The 22,353-nt window shown below is 36.0% G+C and overlaps 1 protein-coding gene across 1 annotated transcript in view; it reads left to right on the forward strand.

Moving 5' to 3' along the window:
* The window catches only part of cdkal1 (CDK5 regulatory subunit associated protein 1-like 1), a 182,521-nt gene that overhangs the window by 115,048 nt on the left and 45,120 nt on the right, over positions 1–22,353 (forward strand). Inside the window, exon 10 of the mRNA XM_017309343.1 lies at positions 5,460–5,605. Within this exon, the coding sequence (XP_017164832.1) occupies positions 5,460–5,605 (146 nt within the window). The remainder of the gene's footprint in view (positions 1–5,459; positions 5,606–22,353) is intronic.

Raw genomic sequence — 22,353 nt, forward strand, 5'->3', positions numbered from 1 at the left:
AGATGTTTCTATGTGAAATGCACCTTGATACGTTAGGTCAACAGGTTTCACAAAGTTTGATAAACTATCATACTATACTCTGGCCTAAACAAACATTCATATACACACATGCACACTCTTATCTTTCAGAGAGTAAACTAATTTATCAGTAGTTTACAATCTAACCTCCAGCTCCAAAACCGAGGCTTGTTCACAATCTTGTTTAATGTGTGGTGGTTTTGGAGTGCTTCCTGTTTACTTGCCTTAATCTTTTCCTGCTTAAAGCAAACTTTTGATATGCTATCAAAGAAAAATTACACAATAGGATGTCTCTAACTCTAATTCTAAACCAGCACATTAACACAATGTGACAGTCAAGTGTCACAAATATAGCAAATTTTTCTTTTACAATGAAATTTAGATTTAATGTGCATCACAGGAGGTGCTGCAGATTTGCTGTATCCTCCAGGGTAAATTGAAGCAGAAGGTGTTTGAAATGTGTAATGCTGCAACCTGATTTACACCTCTGTTACAGGAATGATTTTTAGGCTAATTTTGTTTACAGTTACACACAAACTAAACCCTGTTATTATTTGCCGATTAATCTATATGGCTATGATGATCTTAATAACAGAGGAGAGAGAAAAAAGGACATGCCTTGGATGGGTTATAAATGTACAAATCATGCTTCCTTAGCAGACTTAAGCCATGTTTTAGTTTTTGCGGGTTTAAACATTATTCCCAAAACTTTATTTTCCCACTCTGGGATTCGTAACCATGCCATCGCTGTAAATTGAGTCTTCTAACATTCTGCAGGTAATCCCTACTACGGCGGGAGTATTGACTGACGTGGTTTTCAGCCGTTGAGTCTGGACAAGAGGCAATGAAACTACACAGACGATTCTGTCACAGTGGTTACACTTTACAACTTCTGTAAATTTACTTCAAAGTCTATTAAAAGATGTAAATGTTACAAACCATAAATGTATTTTTCAAAAGCGCACCTTTTCTTTCTTTCTTTTTTTATGTCTGTCTTGCTTTTGAACCAACAATAAGGTATAGAAGAGAAGGGTCTGGTCTTGATTACATCTGCTGCAATAACTTGTAAACTGTTTCATTGTTAGCACTCAAGCAGAATCATTTGAAGCCCAGAGAACTTGAGTAAGATTGCATGAAGTTCCTCCGCAGAGGATAAATCAAATACGTAGACGGCAGCAGTGTATACAGTTAAACTGAAAATCTTTGTGATGCTGAACGTGTTTTGTATTTGTGCAGCAGAAGACTCATTTTAGAAACACTGAAATGGAAGCTTTTACTTGACCTTTGTGAAAGTTCTTATGACGTTTTGATCAAACAAGTTGGTATTTTGTCCTGAATTAGAAAGTGTCCAACAATATCAATCAAAACTCTGACATGAGCTCTTTGTCTCTGGTCGTTCCTTATGGACACAAGGCAGGTCAGAGCATCACACAGAGCTCCTCTTACTGCTATTCCTTACAGCAGAATACAAAATTGCCTTTTTTTTCTAATATTGCCGTAGAGAAATCTGCTGACAGTTTGTGAAACATTCGCAAGCCTTATTTGTTGTTTAAAGCAGCATAAATAGATGATATCTGTTTGCAGGGACATTGACATTAATGATGAGCTTTACCAAGTTAAACTGTGTCTATGTTTTATGATCCTCTCCAAAAACCAAAAACATACAGAGGATAGTGAACCTTTAGGTCGTGGAATACCATACTGGTGGTTTATATAATACCAGATAAGATTTGTTTCTGTCAAAAGCTCTGATGAAGTAACGCCACTGTAGTGTACGTTGAGTCTCAATAAATCTACTGGAGAGAGACTCCAGCAAACATGCTGAGTATTATACTGATATGCAACGTATGAACTCGCGGGTTGTTGGAAAATATTTAACAATTATCACCTTTTTCACATTGCTTAATACTAATAAGACATTGACTAATATTGTGATTGCAATGTGTTTGAGAGGTGTGCAGATCTATACAAAAACATCTGAATTATCCATTCAATATAAAATATTTTAGCTGGTGGAGTTTTGACCTTTTTACTTTATTCTGACAATTTTAAAGTTTAACAGCTCCTTCAATTTTTAAGTTCACATAAGCTTCTCTTTCCTTTTATATATCCACTTGAATCTTATTTTACTTTGTGTAAAATTCTTTAGGCTTTGGTGTGAATACACAATAAAGAAAGTTATTTTGCTTTAGTCGAAGGAAAACTCTAAAGGAGCTTTCTTTTAACGACAATTGTACTTGCCACTTAGATAATACTTGATGATTCTACTGAGTTTGGAGACTTGTAAAGAAAGACTAAATTTCTTCAACCTTTTATCCAAGCATGGTTTTGTATCAATGTAGGCACCATGATCTGCAAAAACCTGTGCTCCACATCTGAATGTCAGAATGTGTCTAGTCTCTGACAGACAAATTAGTTCAAGAAATTATGGAATACGGTCCACTCTAGAAAGGCACAGACAGAGAAGAGCTTTTTAGCAGTTATTACGGCTAGTCAAATCAAGTGTAATTGTATTGCCATTTGAAGAGTGGTTTGTTTTTATTGCACCCAGATTAGATAGAAAAATATTGATTATGGTTGTTTGCGTGTCGCATGTTGCATTTTAGCTCTGGCACATGTCTTCTTGTTTTCTTCCACATTTTTGTGGCTTTAAGGTTCACGACACTTCTCATGTGTCACATTGGATATTTTAAGACATCAAAGAGACTTCTACTTTTAAAAGAATTACAAGAAAGAATCTAATCAATATGGAGCTAAATTAACCTTTAAAAAAATCACCAAAATGCAATCTGCTTCATACATTTTTCTTTTTTTCTGTTTTATGGTGCAGCCACATTCACTCTCGTGCTGCAGCCTGATTTCTGTCACCAATCAAGCTCCATTTTCCAACCAAATTAATTCTTTCTAATTTGGAGCTTCCTGCGGTCAACCCCCTGTGGCGCTGCCACTGAGCTGTGTCTGTGTGTGCGTTCCTGTGCACATATGCTTTAGTGTCTTCGTATGGAGGAGAGAGCGTTCAACAATAGCTCTTAATTGAGAAAATGGACTGCAATCAGCATATTCTTGTAGGGAATCATTAAATCATTCCTTCCTCCCGACTCTTTTTTTCTCTTCTTTTTCTTATGGTGATTAGCATGATGATGATACCATCTTGATTATGTCCATCACAAAAAAAAAATCCCTCACATCTGTGGTCTCTCGAACTGTTTTAGAGAGGAAATAATTTGAGTAAAAGAAAAACAAAAGATAGAATAAAACTTTAATAATTATGTTTAAAAGTGTAAGAGCGAAGACAGAAAAAATCAAACTGCTCAGGCTGTGTTTTTATTGCATGTTGTGGTTTTGTTGACCGCTGTTTATCCATCTGGAGCCATTTACATTTACATTTACTAGATCTGTGATCAAATAAAGCTTGCTGGTTTTCTTATGTCACAATTAAAGTTCCCGACATTCCAGCTCAAAAGACACCAAATTAAGTTTTCTCCTCTCGTTTCATGTCACAGTTCAGTTGTTTTCTTAAGACCTTAACTTTATTCGGCTGAGATCATGTCAAGAATCTTAATTTCTCTCATTCTTGTTTGATTCTCATCTTTGAGAGAAAAATCTGCATGTTTTTAATATATGTAACGTTTTTAAGAAATTTATTACGTTACTATGTTTAATTGATCTTCAGGTTGTTTTTTGTTACTCAGCAAGTAACTATTACTCTTCTTTCTCCTAAACGAAACTCTGGAACAAAGCTTACCATAAGTATTTGTATAACTCTTAGTAAAAACAGTTAGAAACCTCAGGGTCCAAAATCTCCAATGGGTTAATTAAAGACTTTATGTATTTTTTCTTTTCCTTCTTCATCATTTTGAAATGGGGACCTGCGTTTCTCAGTAGTAGCTATCAGTGTTTCTCACACAAAGAGTCTCTGCAGGAAGAACCTTGACTCCTGGGACTTTGCATCTGCTGGGTGTACAACAAATTCCCACTGCTGTTTCTCTTTTAGCAATATGAAAAAGATAAATGAAAAACTGAAAGGAGAAGGCATTATTGAAGGTCTGTAGGGAAAAGATTACACAAAGAAGCAGGAATGTTAATGGAGCTTCTCGTTTTATTCAATGATCCAAGAGAGATTTTAAATTCTTCTCCTTCAGGGGTTTGTGATTAATTTGTATAGAAATATTTGAGTTTCTGTTTCTGAGCTCAAATTATTTGTTATCAAGGATCTCTTAGTGAAAATATTAACCTATTGGCCTCTAGCTGAAGCTTCTGCACAGAGGTACTATGCCTGTATTAGAAAGTTTTTTGTTTTTTTTAATTATGCACATCATAACTTAAGGAACATTGACATAACTTTTTATTTAAATGTTTTTGTCCATTGCAGGTTTGCTTGTTAAAAAAACTGAATTATGTTGGCTTCCCAACATTTGACAAATGTAACTTACTTCCAAGCGGTTCTTTTGTTGGTTTTGTTTCTGCTATTCTTAATTCACATTAATTTCTTTGTCTTGTCGTGGTTTTCTACTAAAATAAGTTTTACATCGATACATCTATAGAAAACTGTCAAACTGTTAGCTCTGTATAGACCAAGTTATTGAATGTTGAGTGAAAATGTCTTTTAATCCATTGTCAAATGTTTAACAAAGGCATCCAAGGACAATTTTATGTTAGGTGGGTTAAATGAAGAATTTTGCTATTAAGCCCCAAATTATGTCTCTCCCTGGCAGAAAGTGTGCATTACAGTTTTCTTTTAAAAGACGAGAAGTGTTTTAGGGGTCAGGGATGCACTGCATAACTGTAGAGTGGGTGTTAATATGTGATGTGAAGCATCCGCAGTTGCCCAAGAGCACGTTTCTTAGCAGATTGCTTGCTATTGCTGGTCTTGATGTAGTCTTCTTTTTCCATGATTAAGTTGCCTTTTGAACCCTGACTTAAAGGCATCCCCAAACCATCATGTTGTCACCACCATGTTTGACTATTGGGATGGTGTTCTTAAGATTTACCTTCATGGGAATCCTCAGACATTTTACCCTTTACACTACCAGCCTTAACAGTGCAGGTGTCACTTTTGATTTTCTGCAATATTCTTTATGTGAAAGATCTTGTATTTTTTAATGCTGCTGTGTACTGCACCCACAGGTGCTTAGCTCTTTGGTTTTTAGTCTTGACTCACCACAAACCAGCTGCAGAGAGCTACTGTTTTTTACCTGTTGATGGCGACAGCTGTTTCCAATTAATTAGGGTAATTAGGTTGCTTTGGAACTGCGTGGGCTATTTGGAATAGTGTGTAGAACATTGAATTTTTCTCAAGACTCTTTGAAATTGCAATGACACAAGTAACTTTGTACATGTACATAAAATGTAAGACTAACACCGCCTTTTAAAATATTTCTACTAATTTATTTCCCATTTTCCTTCCATGCCCCTGTCTCCTTCTCTGTGTATACCATTAGGAGATGGCAAAGATTTTAAATCATCCCCGTGTTTATGCCTTCCTTCATGTTCCCGTGCAGTCGGCCTCAGACAGTGTCCTGATGGACATGAAGAGGGAATATTGCATTGATGACTTCAGAAGAGTTGTGGACTTCCTCAAAGACAAGTAAGACTTAGTACACATTAAAATATACAGTTAATATAACTACTTTGCTTGAGCTAAACACAATATGTTCAAGATTTGTTAAACCTTGGCCTTATTTTAAAAAAAAAAACATTTTCTGCTAGTTGGAAGATAGAACGTGATTGAAGTATGACTCTTTAAGTTATTTGCTGAAGATCTGAATGTGTTTTCCAAGGACAAATTTCCAGGTGGCTTTGTATAACAAACCATCTGGTGCTTTCAGTTGGTACTAAGTTGGATATCCAAACTATGGTTTTATTTCTCAAGGCAAACTTTGTGCATCTTCAAGCATGTATAATTTTAAATATGCCATATCTTCTACAATTCGCACTTTTTCTGCTATATACGTGTAATTCTTTGACCAAATTATCTAAGTTTCACTTGACACCTGAAATTTTTAATTGACATTATAAAATGTGGAGGTGACTGGATTGTTGAGGCTTGATTCCTGACATCCATGACTTCATGTAAGAAAAAACACAATTGACCAATTTTAAATTGGTCAATTTTGCCTTCACAAAGGCAAAATTGTGACTTTGCCTTTGTGAAGGCAAAGTCACAAAGTACTGTATGGAAAAAAACACCTATGAAGGCCAATTTCGTTGCCTTGAAAGTGAAAAGTTGATTTTCTGTTTTTAAAACAGATAATATTTTAGGAAATTACTAATTATAGTAGGACACTATAGTGGAATATTAAATAAACATTAGATGCTTTAAGTATATGCTTTATAGAGATTTATCTGAAATATATTTATTTCACATATTCATGTGATACAGGAAAGCATGTCATTGGTTAGTGCCAGGTTATATAACATTTCTAGAAATAAAGAACAAGCATGTTATAAATTATAGTTCACTATAGATCGTTAGAAGGAAATCAGACCATAGGAACTGTATAATTTCATATCAGTGATGTCAGAATCTTGAGGTACTTGCAATACATTGCCAGCATGTTAAGTAGCTGAAGAAAGTAGCAGTTTTGTACTATGAATCAAGGCAGTACTGTTTCCAAGTAAGTAATAAATTGCTCTCTGTCAGTGCAAACATGTCTTTGTAGTCTTGTTTATGTTGAATTTTCTCTAAGCAACAAAAATCCATGCACAGCAGCTATCAATAGATTTTATGTAACTGTCTCATGTATGGTTAGACTCCAGCAAAATATGTAAAATACATTGCCTAAAGCCAGGCATTAGTGTAATAGTGTTATTCAGGTCATTGTGTGTCCTTTGAAAATGATCTGCGCAGTTTCCAAGTATCTGTTCCAACTACTAGCAGAGTTTGGATCAGGTATAGTTCCATGGTTGGTGTTTAAGAAATGAATAGAGAAGCACATTTTTCCTTTTTTAGACCTGCAGCCTGTATTGTGAGTGGCTTTGGTCAAATTAAGTATTTTTCAGGCAAATCTTCAGCTGGTGCTAGATGTCTCTGTCTTTATTTCTTAAAGACTTTAGTTAAAGCTAAGCATTGTTCCTTGATGCTGGTTTCTGTTCATCATTGTAAAACTCTAAAAACAGCTAAAGACGGGCAAACACAATGTGCAAAACACACATAAACTACCACATATGAAGCGTAATCAGCCTCTTTTTGAGTTGTCATGTGTTTTCTGCTTCTGTTGCGTAAAGAAATCCAAATAAGAATATTTGATGTCGTCTCGGTAAAATTGACTGTATTTATAGCAGTGTGACCCGTTTGGCTGCTGTTGTTGTATCAGGGGTGCAGTTCAAGTTCTGGGAGAGAGGCCAGAAGTTCAGGCAAGCTAAATACATACACTCCTGTTTGAGTGAGTTTACATAAGATGCAGAAATACATGAGGACATATTACATTCATGTAGAGACAAGAAGAAATACAATATTATAGGAAAATAGCTGTTATAAAAATACATTTATAGGTTTTCTTTGCCCTACAACTTTTTGTGATTTTGTCCTTTCTTATTGTACAGTCGCACAAATTATAACAAATAATAAAAACAAGGCAGGCCAAAATAATACCTTATTGATAATGAAAGAAATTGAAAGAAGAGGAAAAAAAAATTAACCCAAAAGCACACAAGGCTCAGAAAGATAAATATCCTCTGGTGTCCGGATTTAGGTCCAGATGTATGAAATCGCTGTGGATCCTAAACAAAGACAGACAGGTGCTGATTATCAAGCCTCTCTGGCTTTTTGTTCATTGGCAATAAAATTGAGCTCAGTGGTTTGGTGACTCCCCAGGAATATAAGAATTACTTTTATTTTCAAGGTGCATTTTCCCTCTACTGCTTCTTTTATTCTATGCCATTATTCATTTTCTTTGTGTCTAGAATACCCCATTAAAGCCATCCCATCTGCAATTTTGAAAAGAGAAAAGACTACATTTATTTTTCAAATGACATTGTCACAGAATTTTGTGGTAATTACAACCAAAGCATTTTCCGCTGTGAAAAATTCTAACAATGGGTTGACTAATATTTAAAATGAATGGTTGATTTGTACTCCTCCACCAATATTGCTCCACTTTTTTCCACTATTTCCTCTGTCTTTTACTGAAATAAAATTATGTAAGGATTTACACCATTTATCTAATGGCGTATGGTGAAAATCCTGTTAGGGTGGAAAAAACGCTGCTACAGACTGTGTGAACATGGTCAGAGGATTTTCCACACTTATTTTATAGTTTGCTGTAATGTCTGGGCAGATTATCCCAGAACTCTCATTCAGTATTAAAAAACGCTTGAACCACCGAGACTAAAGATAAAACACTTGGAGTAAAATAGCTATGTGCCTGTATGCAGGGGATGCCTCGTGTTTGTGTCCAGAGGAGCAGAAACTGGCAGTATTAATTTAAAATTTTAGGGTTGGTTAAGCTGAAAGGAGGAAGAGGAGAAGAACAAAATCATTCCACCAGTTTACGGAATAATAATTTGGCATGCACTGGCAATGAATGGCTTTTAGTCTGGGATTTCCCTTGGGTTTTGCCATCCTATTGACTGAGGTCAACTCTGATGTCTTGAGTTCAATCAATCAAGTTTATTTGTATAGCACTTCTTAGCAACTAGGCAGTTCAAAGTGCTTTACATCTTAAAAACACAAAAATAAAAAGTAATAAAACATTCATACAGTCACTAATTGAAAAACCAGTAACAAACATTTCATTTTGTCAAGTGCCAACTTCAAAATCATCAATACAAATCAAATATGTTGGTCAGTGTTCCAGGTCGAAGGAAGATCTGAGCTGCTGTTTTTTTCCTTGATTTAAAGGAAGTCAATGTTTCAGCTGTTTCACAGTTTTTTGGAAGTTTATTCCAGATTTGTGACGCATGAAAACTGAATGCTGCTTCTTTGTGTTTTTATCTGGTTCTGTGAATGCAGAGCAGACCATGACAAGAAGACATGAGTGGTGTGGAAGATTTATACAACAGCAGATCTTTAGTGTATTTTGGTGCTAAGCCATTCAGTTCATACATCAGTGTTTTGCTGTGTCAGTATTACCACATATTATTATTTCCTCATAATGACATTTTGTGCAAGTGCACCAGTCTCTCCTATATCTGAACATCCAGATCACATTATGCTGCTACCCCGTGCAATGCAAAATATACTCTTCTCAAAGAAAGATACAAAAATAGAAAACGAGGTGTTTCTTTCATTTTATAAGTGAAAAAATCTGCAAATGGAACCAGTGATTTTTATCAATATTCAACAATTATTTACCCAAAACAAGCTAATATTCTAAAGTAAAATACAAGTTGGTTTTTGTCTCATTTCATGTGTAGTAAGATAACTGTATAGAAAACTAGACAAAAATAATATTTTGTGTTTTTGCAGTGTTTGAATTGCCTTCTCAGGCTATTATGCTTTTTCTCTCTCCCTTTTTTTCTAATTGTAATAATGGCCACTATGGATGAACTCTGCAATTTGACATGACCACAGAACATATCTACAAAAGCCCTTTTCCTTGTGTCTTTTTTGAATGTTTTGGGGAATATGGGTTTTGCCTTTCTTAGTGCCCTTTCAGCCTCTGTCTTTAAAAACCTATGTAATGCACACTCAATCAGTATATTTTATGGACCTCCTGTATTGTTTGAGCAGATAAACCTGGACCCTTTAGGTATCTGAACATTTTACCCAAAAAGAGCCAGAACTGTGGAGATTCCACGAGTCTCTTCCTGATATTTTGGCTGAATTTTTTTATTTTTCTCACGTGTTTAAACATTCTCAAATGTGCTTATATTTAACACAGAGACTTAAGAGGCCATTATATGATCATCTAGTCTTTCCAAACTAGTCCTAGTGATATTGGTGTCTGTAAACTGATGATTTTCAAGAAAGTGACAAAAAATAGAAATATTTTGGTAACAGAGCTAAAGCAGAAGGCTTTAGGCTTATTTATTCAAAGAGACAAATGTATCCACATTTTTTATACAGCCTTTATCAAATCGTTTTTCAACTTTATGTTGACTCATTTGATTTCTGCCAAAGTTCCTGTTGTTTTCCCTCTCTTGTCTTCAGGACTACAGGATTGTTTGCGGTATTAGTGGTATGTAGCTGATGATAACATCTCGGAATGAGTAGCCAAAGTGACGCTGTGAGTCTTAGTAGAATATGTTGATAATAAACTTGGTGTGTTTGGATTTGTCTCTGTGGGTCCTGAATGCAGCGGTAGCTTCTTGACAAGCGCAAGGCTCCAAGACAGTTGTTTGCGTCCTGTCTGTGCGTGTGATCTTTTGTTAGTCATTGCCATTAGTCATGAGGTGTGACAGGGTTATATCAAAACTCCCTGGGTTACGGTAGGGCACATGCATCAGTAGCGTGACTACACAGTGTCGTGTGTGTGTGTGTGTGTGTGTGTGTGTGTGTGTGTGCGTGTGTGTGTGCGTGTGTGTGTGTGTGTGTGCACTGTGGAGACAGTCTTCTGCTCTGTTTGTTGTTGAAGATACTTTTATAGCACGCACTCACACACTTAAGGGTTTAGGGCATCTGTGAGGGTTAATGTTTCACATGAATACTGGGTGGGAGAGAAGGCATTCCCCTAAGGCATTGGAAAAAAACAAAAAGCATGGAAGAGAAAATTTGTGAGACTTTTCTAGGGGGGAAAGTGAGGCGGGACGACGGAGGCGGGAAGAGAGCAGCGAACGAAAAGAGTTTAACGTGATAACCTGGAACGCTGGCGGGAGTTGTCAACATCGCACCCTCCTTTTCCCTCTCAAACCCTTCCAGCTGATGATTCAGCAACTAAAGTAAATGGAGCGTCGGGTTTCTGTGTTTGTTTTGACTCTCGGTCTTTGAATTAAAATGCTGTTTGCTATACGTGCTTTTGCTCTGACTAAACAGACTGCTTTAGTCATCTAGGTCAAGAGGAATATTAACACAAAGACAGAGTGTAATATTTCCCTTTTCAAATTTTAACCTAAATATTTATTTACAGACTTGTAATATGTATTTGTGTTTTCGCTTTTCACACAATGGTAAAGCGGTAATAAATGTGAATCAGCCTGATCATGTTGTTTGTGGGTAGAAATTGTTTAAAAGAAGTCGTCGTCCTCCCTTCAGATGTTTATGTGGATATCAGTAAGCCCAACATTGTGAGCTGGTCCCTCTTTATAAACAACAGGAAACAAGCAGAGACGAATCATTAACTCTACAACGAGCTGAAACCGAGCTGTGTGTATCTGCGAGGGTGTGCTCTGTAAAGCGAGAAGCAGCATGTGGATAATTACTCCTGCCAACTCCTAACACATTGTTGTCTTATTGACACTTCCTCTGGATTAAACCTCATTTCCTTCCCATAAACCACACACATGCAGCCATAAAATAAAAGCAGCTTCTCTGTAATTACAGGAGTTACGCTTTCCTTCATTAGAGTGATCATTTTGATTAAGCCCCTCAGACCACAGCACCAGTCATTCCTGTCTTTAGAAATAATAGATGAGCAAAGGGGAATTGTTGGCACATGTAAAGTTGGTGATGAGATACTTACATTTTCAAGTCAGTCAAACTTTATATTTGCTGCTGCTCTCCAAATGCATCTGGCTAAACAACCTAACTAAAAGATGCACACTGCCAACTTAACTAAGAATAGAAATATTTTTAGCCTTGAATTGGGTCACTCTGTTCTTGACCAGTTTTATTTCAAAATAAAAGCCCCCGTATTTCAAAGATATAACCTCTGCTGCTTATTAACAGCTTGTCTTACTCATGAAATGTTTTCTACAAGTCAGATATCTTAAAATGTGGTCATTCAATATTGTCTTTAAACAAATTGCTGAAGTTTGTCATTGTCATTTTTATCAGGCAAGTCCTTTGATGTGGTTTTCACTCAGAAGTCTGAAGGCTATCTGTGTTTGTGGAAGACTGAGGTTATGTTTAATTTAGCGCAGTGGCCCTACCTTTCTCACATTGTCTGCAGTTGTCCAAACCATGACACAGTATTTGTTTTTCTCTTCTTTTTTTCTCAACCAAATGCATCTGTACTTTGGTATGGGAAAATATTTTTAGCGGTTTCTTTCAGACAAAATACGGTTAACACTAATAGTTGAATTATTTTATGTTAAAGGGCACGCTGTTTGTTTCAATACTTCACCCATTTGTTCAGTCATGGTTTATTTCATTTGTGTAAATCTTAATAAGGTTTAAAGATACTTAAAATTTGAATGCAAGACCATTTTTAAAATGTAGCAACTCAACCGTTGTTGCTTATCTAGATAGTTTGCTCATATTAAAACAGCTCAGACAAATACAATCAAGTTGTGATTGAGTCATAAAATATTACCGAAATGTCCGTACAGCTTTTAGATCTACTGTAGCAAGGTAGCTTGTTAATCTTCTCCCTGGTAACCACAGCTGAGATGTCCTGTTTCTCTGGCAATGACCGCCTCAGGATAAAACATTCATCCTGTTGTGGGTTTGACTTAAGTATTAGTCCTGTTAATAAACTAGCTAAAGCTAAATTCAAAGTTAAATTCTTTCATCAACAAAGGAACTCCAAACACAACCTTATAATTTATTAAATAACTGTTGAATACACATGGCTTCACTCAAGGTCTTCACCGGTCTTTCACTACATCTGCTGTCATATTTCTCTTTTATTAGTTTTTTAGTCACTGCTGTCTCTTTTAGCTTTCTTTGAAAACAGTTTCACTCGCTCAAAAGTTACTGGTTTCTATAATAACTACTATTACAGTTTAATAATAGTATTGTCTGGTTATATAAGAAATATTTTTGGCGCAAAAGAAAATTCCTGGCGTCTACCATTTGTGCAAGATGACCACTTATAAAAATAAAATGAAACCTCATTTTAAAATATTATAAGATGGAAAGACTTAATTTCCAGTCACTTGAACATACTTAATTGAAAAAATGCATAATAATAAATAGCTTTCTGAAGTAGTGACCTTGTATGAAAATTGAAGTAAATGAAAAAGAACTAAGCACTTTGAGATGCTCCAAATACTGAATAAACAACTCTTCTGTCATTCTGCTTGAGATTGGCATTAATGCTCCTTTAATCAGGAGTACGGCTCTATCCTCTTTAGAGCACTGCTCTCTCTGTGGAGCCCTAAATAGCATCACACAGAGCATTGCTGAAAGGATGAGAGACACGGGAGGATCATTGTTAATCTATAAACCTTTGTTAGCTTCCTGTCTAACCACAGAAGAGAGAGGCTGGAAAAATACTCCCACTTTAAGCAACACACTTTCTTCTTCTGTAAGAGAGTGACACATGGAGAGGATCTGTGCTCAACCTTCACAGGGAGAGCTGTGAGGACTCCTAGATGAGTAGTCAGTGATTATATAGTTCCTGTGGTGCTGATGGATCTGTCTAAGACACCGCTTTTGCTTTTATTTGATTGAAAACTTTAACTCCCTTCATTATTGCTTTTTTTTTGGTCATTTTGTTAAAATAGGAAAAATGTTGTATGACTGAACAAGTTATTCTTTTTGTTGTGGGAAAAAAAATATAGCTCTTTACTGCTTCCTGCTACTGACTTAGATCATTTATTTCGTTAAATTCAAACAGAGTTCTTCAAACACCACACAAAATAATTTAGGGAGTTTAAACGGTAATGCAGACCTATTGTCGAAAAGATCATTAACTTTAGTAACTGACTTCAATAGGTAAAGCAGATTATGTATGTAAATTACACACAGACTGATGTTTTCAAACTTTTTTCTGTTTAAATATGATATTCTGCTTATAATTAATGAAAACACAACATGTAAGGTAGGAATATTACATCAGACCAATTTAAATGAAACATTTTTAATGCAGGAATGTAGTCTTGATGGGAGGTGACTTTAATGCTCGCCTATATTGAAAAAGTACTTTTAATTTGGCAACCGAACCTCTTTGGTGTTGATGATATTTAAGAGGCATTTTAGTCCACAAGTTCTAACCTCATTTTAAGAAAACGCCACAAAGCAATGTTCTTGTGGTTAATCAGTTTAATGATTCATTAAATTAATAGTTAGTTCGGAGTGATTAGAACCCTGTGCAGCATTGGTCTGAGCTCTGCGTGAAATAACACACCTGGACCTTTATAGTTGTACTTTGGTTACTATGACAAAACCAAAAAGTAGAATCCTGTTTTTTTTTTTATTTGTTAATCAAAACTGTTTTTTTATTATTATTATTATTATTATTATTATTATTATTATTATTAATTCAGGATTTAAAGCAATAAAACTGTTGAGTCTACCTATGATTGGCTTGGAAGATGAAAATACTAGTTCTAGATTTTCAGTTTAAGTCCCTAAAGTTACTCTTTAGAACCAAAAACCTTTTAGATATGTCACATTTTAAATATTGGTAATTGTTATTGTAACATTTACCTCAGTGATTCTCTTGACTTGCATCCACTTTTTATCAAAAGCTCTTTCGGACTTTGAAAATGTCACTTTTAATTATTGGACATTTTAGCATTTTAGAGCTTTGACTCATCTTTTTTTTTGCCAAACGAAAGAAGTTACTTTTGCTTTTAGCGATGTATGTTATTAACAGTATTTCCAACTTTATGTGGGTGAACTGTGAGCTGCATGATGAAAAGAACACCAAAGCCTACTTTAAAGTCATGTCAACCATTGATTAGATTCAGGTAGGGCTTTTATGTCCAGCAGTTGTCCAGTGTCTTGATGTTCCGCATACTTGCATGGGGTCAGGTTAGAAATGATGAATCACATCTTGCTGCCATGCCAGTGAAGGTTGGATTAAATTGAAATGAAGTGCAAAGGTTCAGTCCATTTAATGGCGGGCCAGACAGTCACAGGTTTTAAGTCTCTGCACCGCTACCCTCTTCATGCTTTTATATGAACGCGTGCGAGCGTGTGTAGATGGATTTGTGGTGTCTTGGCTCTCATTACTTCTAGCTCAGACTAATGAAATGTGTACGTGTGTGTTCTCATTACCCTTCTCCGAGGCTAATGATGTATGTCTGTACCGGCACATGTGTGTGCGCGCGCGTGCAAGTGGAATTGAGCTGCAGTTCTTCTCGGCTGTGTTCAGGCCGTTTCATTAAATGATAAAGTTTACTGATGACTCCGGTTGAATCATTATTTACTCTGCTTTCCATTCATCCCCCTGCAGCCACCTCGATCTTTACAAATGACCTGCTACATAGACAGATCGAGATTATTTAACAGTGCAGCTTTAAAGCTCTGGCATTCACTTAATAGAGTTCCAGCATTTTCAGCATGTTTACACTGCCCACACGCACATATCCACAATCAGATGCTCTTCTTCAAGATAAACACAATAAAAATAAAAAATGGAAATGTTTATTGTTTTTGATAATTGAATGGTTTTTCAGGACAACTGAAGCAACTTAATATGTCACTTTTACATATTTAATGCATTTCTTATCTTTATTCTTTTTTAAAATCTATTTCTCTGAAAAGTTGATCAGCGAGCTTTGATAATATAATTACAGATTTTACTCACCGTCCTTGCTGCTGTGAGGACATCTTGAACCCCCATCACAATGTGATCAGGCTGTTAGGTCATGGCACCTGCCACTATGATATCTAAAGTCATTATTTAATTTTATGTTGGGATTATAAGAAGAACTGCTGTCTGCTTAGATGGCATTAATCATTGTGAAATACTTTTATTATATGCTCCAAAAGCTGATGGCTCCTTTACTGTTTCTGACTGCCTCCCACTTCATTCTACATCATGTCAGTGAGTGATAACCAGACAGACCTCTTTTTCTGTCTCCATCTCTCTCACTTCATAAATTGAGCTGTGACATGACAGTGCCATTACCTAAAGATGCCACTGCTAAATTGTACTCTTAAGGCTCTGAACGATTACCCACAATCCCGTTGAGTGTGTTCGTTCTTGTCCCTCTCTGAGTCATCTTCTTTCTTTTCCAAAAAAGATTGTATTGTGTTTAATTTGCATGAACCAGTTATGTGGTTTGTATGATAAAAGCTGTTGTCATAGTTATAACATAATGATACTTATAAGCAGTGAAGGAAAAAAACATTAATCAAGTCAATCAAAGTGCAAAAAAAGGGAATGTGTGCTGGCTTTGTTTACAAATTATATATCTGTTGCAAAAAAGCACAATTTGCCATGGTTCTTTAATGAATTAGTTTATATCAAATGCTTCACAACATTCATTTGAAATAAAAATATTTTTGTTTGCATTTATTTGTTGTAGAAATTCAGAAGTAGACTTACTAGTATGCTTTTCATAATTTTCCTGCTGCACAACCCAAGTGAACCAGGCCTCAACATTTTTTTTTTACATTTTTTTTTTTCTTTTTTATTATTTATTTATTTTTGGGGTTTTTTCTCCAAAATTTGGGTTTCAGCGAACAATCCATGTCCTGGCACCACCATTTTTTATTGGTGGTATGATCTTTTTTTTTAAAATGCTGCCAGTTTTATGGCAGCTGTGATGAACCATAACTTTTATAAAACGTTTTTCTTTCGTCTTTTCACTCCATATAGTATTTTCCCAGAAGTCTTTGGAATCATCAAGAATAGTTTTGGCAAATGTGAAATGGGCATCAGTGTTATTTTTTTTTGTTATTTTTTGTTTTAAGGGTTTCCTATTACGTTGCAATTCTCATAAACATGCAATGTTTGCCTAATCTACATCTTATCAACAATTCAGTGTACTTGGTAAGTTTTTTTTTCTATTTTGACTCTCTGATTGCAAAACCATATTAAATGTTTTCCAGTTTCTTTTAAACCACACCACAATGGATACAGAAATCAAGTTTTTTTTTTTTTTTTAATAATTCACTATACAAAATATAGGATGCATGTACACAGATGTTATTAAAAGTTTTGTTGGCAAGAGAGTTGTATAGCTGAAAAGAATTTCAGAAATGTCACATCTGATAATGGGAAATGTGAATTTAATTTTCACTCAATATGCCAGAGTTCTTTCATCCTCCATCCAGACTCCTTACAATATTCACTCTGACACTGGATGTTATTCTTCCTGCCTCACTCACGGCTACACATTTTAGCAATGCCATCAAATAACATCCAGAGAAAAACTAAAAGCTTTTCAAAAACTTTTTTTGTTAAATACATGTGTCCTCAAGCCATTCCCTTCACATTTCCTTGGTATCTTTCTCTTTAACTTCCATGTGTTACTTCCTTTCACTGTCCGCCTCCCACGCTGCAACAGACCACACATTTTCATTTCAGAGAACACACATCCAACACAGGAGAAGCACAGATGGATGCCATGCTCTCCTTCTGACATGTGAATAAGTAAATATTTACCATCCCAGATTGTATTTTTCTTCCCATCCTTCTTCACAAAATCAAATGATCTGTTTTATGAACACTATTTCAGTTGAATGAGGCAGACAGGGCAATAATTGTGTTTAAATCTAGAGTGTTAATTAGTCCTTTATGAATGCACTCTGAGATTGCTAATTTAGCCCCTTACTGCTCTACGGCTAAAGAAGGCTACTCCTTTCAGTTACAGAATAAAAGTAGATTTTTGTTAATTTAATTTTCTGTGAGAGAATACAGAAAAAAAATGAATCCCTCAATCGATAGAAAGTTACAAAATAACTAGATTGCTCTTTTATTATTAAATGTGATGGTTATATTTAGTTGTTAAAATCTGTTTTTGCACTCTTACCTTTAGTGTCTCGGACATATAATCCATGTCATGTTCCAGCATCTTTTGATGCTGAGTTTTACGCTGACACAGAAACCATGAATTTATGACAACTACAATACAACTAGCAAGAATGGTGCATTTTGAGCAGTTTTTTGCCTTATAAATCTTGTGAACATTACTGTTGCAATGATGATATACTGCTACCAGTCACATTACTTTGTACAACTGGTGTTGGAAACTAGTCCTTTCAGAACAGCCTTGTTTTTAGTTTATAGGCTCAACAAAGCATCAGCAGCATTTCTCAAAGCTTTTGTTTCAAATAGACATGATCGTCTCCTGCAGTAGCTTCGGAATATTCGGCGGCACATCTGTTAAGAATATCCTGTTCCACTGCATTCGAAGGTGCTTTGTCGGACTGAGTTCTGGTAGCTATTGAAGGCCAGTGGAGTGCAGTGAACTTGTCCAAAAACACAGTTTGAGACGATTTGAGGTTTTTGACAGTGAATTTTCTTCTGAAAGCGAGGTAATAACTAAGTTATCATCCTATTTTGGACAATAACAGATTTGATATTTTTTAGATGATTCACTTTAACCCAGAGAGAGGATCATGACTGAAAAAGCCCATAGATCTGAAGTTATCCACACCAGCATGACTGGCACTAAGAATTCAAGGTCAAAGTCACTTAAATTCCCTTTCTTCCTCATCCTGATATTTTGTGTGAACTTAAGTTGATTCTAGAGATGTGCCAATCAGGTTTTTTCCTTCCGATTCCGATCACCTATGAGGGCCGATCACAGCCGATCACCGATACCGATCACATAATTATTATTGTTTTAATCATAAGCACTACCGGTTACATTATGTGGAAAAGGAACCATGAATTCACCTTAATTTAGATAAAAACTTGTTTTTAATAACTTTTTTCAAGAAGAAAACTAAACAAAACAGGCATTGTGCAAATTGTTTGCTATCGGTAATACTATCTTTAACAGACTGAAAACATATGAAGGCTCTGAAGAGGCTAAATAATGCAAAGAGTCAAACTAAAACCTCTCCACATTGCCAAAAAATTCAAGTATAAAACTTAACATTCAAAGGCAAATACAGGTTCCATTACAATAAACAATCCTGAGTTACTGAATGAAAACTTCCTGATAGCATGGCGGCTAGCTGATTACTGCTACTTCTGAGTGGCTATTTCTGACCGAGCGGAGTAATTATACAGAACAGGGAGGAGGCAGAGGAGATCGATTATTTTTTCAGAGATTATTTCTCTCATGTTAGGACAGCGAAAGTTTTAATACGTATGTAAAATTAATTTTTTCAAGTTAGATGCTGCAGCTTTAAACAGGTTTGGTGTGAGAGTCACTACCAGGTGGAGCAGAAGCAGCGCTCCGTCTGTGAAATATTACTACCCGTAGCGCGGAGCAGTGGTTCAACAGCGAGAGCAGAACCAGCGTCTTACATCGCAGCTCAAAGACTTAAATAAATTTGCAAGTTATTTGTTTAGCTTTCTGACAGTCATGCTAATCCACGTGAGTGTTTGTAGCTGTGCGCTGCTTTACCTTCTATCTCATCGCTCCATATGTCTTTTTTTACTGCAGTGAGCCTTGATATAGCCAAACTCCATCAAGTATGGCATTGTTTTTATGCCATATTAGATTCGTCGTGTTGATGCATTTTGACGTGCTTCACCCCCGACCCGGAGTTAATTTTCCGCCGCAACACGCAAATGTCCCCATTCACTCAGTGCGTTATAGTTCTTAGGATTTCTTGCTGCGCACTTGCACAGTATGTAGGAAAGAGAAGGCCAGCTACACAGGCAGGCTGCGAAATGAGATGCAGGTGATCGGTTTGTGTGATCGGCAACAAGAGACCGCGATCGGCAATCACCGATCATACACTTTTTCACGGAAATCGGCCGATTATGATCGGTGGCCGATCGATCGGCACACCTCTACTTGATTCTTTTAGTTTCAACTAAACTGTCTTTTAGTTGATTCAGGTAAACAAAAATCTTGTGTTTTTTAGCTGTTTGTATTTCTGCGTTGTACTATTTGGGTTGTTCTTCTGGCTGCAACGTGTCCATCTACAATTCTTCATGTGTTGATGCTATCTCCAACATTTCATACAACTCAATACAAAAGACATGGTCCCCAGGCCTGACCATGCTTCATAGTGACTCCTTCAATTGATCCTGAGATCTCCTTTCAGTGTAGCAGAGCTTTTCTTGCAGTTTCATCTTGGTTTTTTAGTTGCACTTTTTCAGGATTTGCTCACATCTGCATTGGTTTAATTGAAAGCAAACTCAGCTGAGATGTTATCTGTAGACCTGACTTCTTCTTTTCTTCATATTTCTTTGCCTCACACTATTTTTCAGTGGTAACCAATAACAAAATACATTTCTCTTCTTTCATTTTTAACAAGGAAAGTATCACTGTGGTTCTTATTCATTAGTATCACACATCACACCTCTATCACCCTTAGATCTGAGAGAGGCAGAGGTGTCAAAATGACAGTATGTGCACATGTTTTTTTTTCTTTCGTCTTTTTTTTAACCTTCTCACCTTCTGCCTTTGAAAAATCCATAAAAGTCAATTTACACCATCCTCTTCTGCTACTTTCCTCTGTTCGGGCTCCGTCAGTTATTTTGAAGCAGCGGTCTGAATTGTACTTCTCTTTTTTTCAACAATTGTGTAAATTTTTTAGGACTCTTGCGATGATGAAATAAGATACGTTGCCTGCCCCTATATTTCTTCAACACTTCTGATTAAAAAACAACCATGGACTGCAGATGTGAAGTGTATTGCATTAATGGCTGCTTAAACTATATTTTTGTATGTATCAAAAAAGTACCACCCTTCAAAACAATATTGATCACTTTGTATTTATCATTAATTGGTGTGAATGGTAAAAACATTTTCTTCATCAAGAAGCTTTAATTGCATTCTTTACAAATCGTCAGCCAGTGATTACCCAACTGTAGAAGAAAGGTGTGCGTTTGTGCCTTATTTTCGGGTCGAGGCAAAAAAATTAATTTTTGAAACCATATTTGAAGGTTTTAAGTGAAGGACCATTCCAAAATACTAGATGAAAATATCTTTGACTGTAGTTGGACTCTTATTCAAGGTCTAAGAAGTGCATTCATAGATGATAATAAAATAGCAAAAAAATATATTTAGTTCAGTTCTCAACTAACAGAAAAAAAAATTGACATTAAAGGACATTGTGGCATCTAAGAAGCAAATGTTGGTCATATCATCTGCTGGGTCATGGTATGACAATGTGAGGAACAAAAAAATAAGAGAAATGATTTTAGCTCAGTCTAACATGACGATGATATGCAAGAGAAAAGGAAAAGAGAAGAGAGCTACTATTGAAGGGCAAGTAAACAGCCAGTCAAAATGTTGTCAGCACCACGTTTAAAACTGCAGACTTTAGTTTTTCGTTTCCATTTCTCTAATTTGAAACATATTAAAAGCAGTAAGGATACCACACTTATAAAAATAAAATGTTGCTGTGAGAATAATTAGACTGTCTCTTATCTCTCCTCATGTATTTATATATATGCAAGGAAATCCAATTTTGGGAGTACTATGTCGATCCAGAGGTACATACATATTTGTTCTGTTCTGAGTGCATTAGAGCTAATAGAGAGACCTAGAACGTTGTTTTGTTGTGAGTAGAACCTATATTTTTAGCTATTTGCTGATGAGTCTTTTGAAAAGACTCTGGCAGTCAGAAACACAATGACACGTAGTGAAACTTCCCATTGTTTTCATTCACCTGAAGACAGTTAATTAAATACGGCACATCCTGAAGACTCAGAGAGTCATTTGTTTATCTAATAAGATAAGGGACTAACCATTCATTCTGAGTCAAATACTCAGAGAGGTTTAAAACAACTACAAAACCAGGTAAAAACTAACTTTAATAACAATGTTTTTATTCCCTTTACACCATAAGCACATTTTCTGCATTTTATGATATCTGTTCAGTTTCACTTTTTCACCCGTTAGTTAGGCATATATAAAAGGTCAAGGATGTCTTTGCCTGGGAGCCACTGGTTAATATTAATGACCATGAGCCAATTGAAACTCATCAATAGGTCAAAGGTTATCACAGAGTTGCAGATGCAGGACGTTAATGCAATTAAAAATTCATCATGTTGTCGATGGTTCAGAAAATGGCTTTTCCAATTTTTTCCAGTTTTGATGTCTTTGTTCAACCATCTTTCTGTTTTTGGTGCAGTTTGAAGAGACTGGTGTTTTTATACCATGTCTCTGTTAGGGTGTACATCGATTTCTAACAATAAGACACCTTACTTCTGCTTAATTCTCTCCATTTGTAGTATTTCTGGGTTTGTTGTTAGAAGTTAATGACCAATAATGCAGATAAGACATTACTTGCCACTTTTTGGATAACTAACAGCATCTTGGCATTCTGTTGCAGAATGCTAGTCATGTACAACTACAACTACATTTCATTTGTTTTATGGTCTTCCTATTGTATTATTTTTGCAGCTTGGTTACAAAGTGTTCCGATGGGCTCATCACCTGTCCGAGGGGCCAAAGGGGTCGGGTGCATTGTGCTATGGGCGGCAGCCAAGGGAGGGGACCCTGGCGGTCTGATCCTCGGCTGCAGAAGCTGGCTCTTGGGAC

This window comes from Poecilia reticulata, linkage group LG16 (assembly GCF_000633615.1).
Source record: "Poecilia reticulata strain Guanapo linkage group LG16, Guppy_female_1.0+MT, whole genome shotgun sequence".
NCBI classification, from domain to species: Eukaryota; Metazoa; Chordata; class Actinopteri; order Cyprinodontiformes; family Poeciliidae; genus Poecilia; species Poecilia reticulata.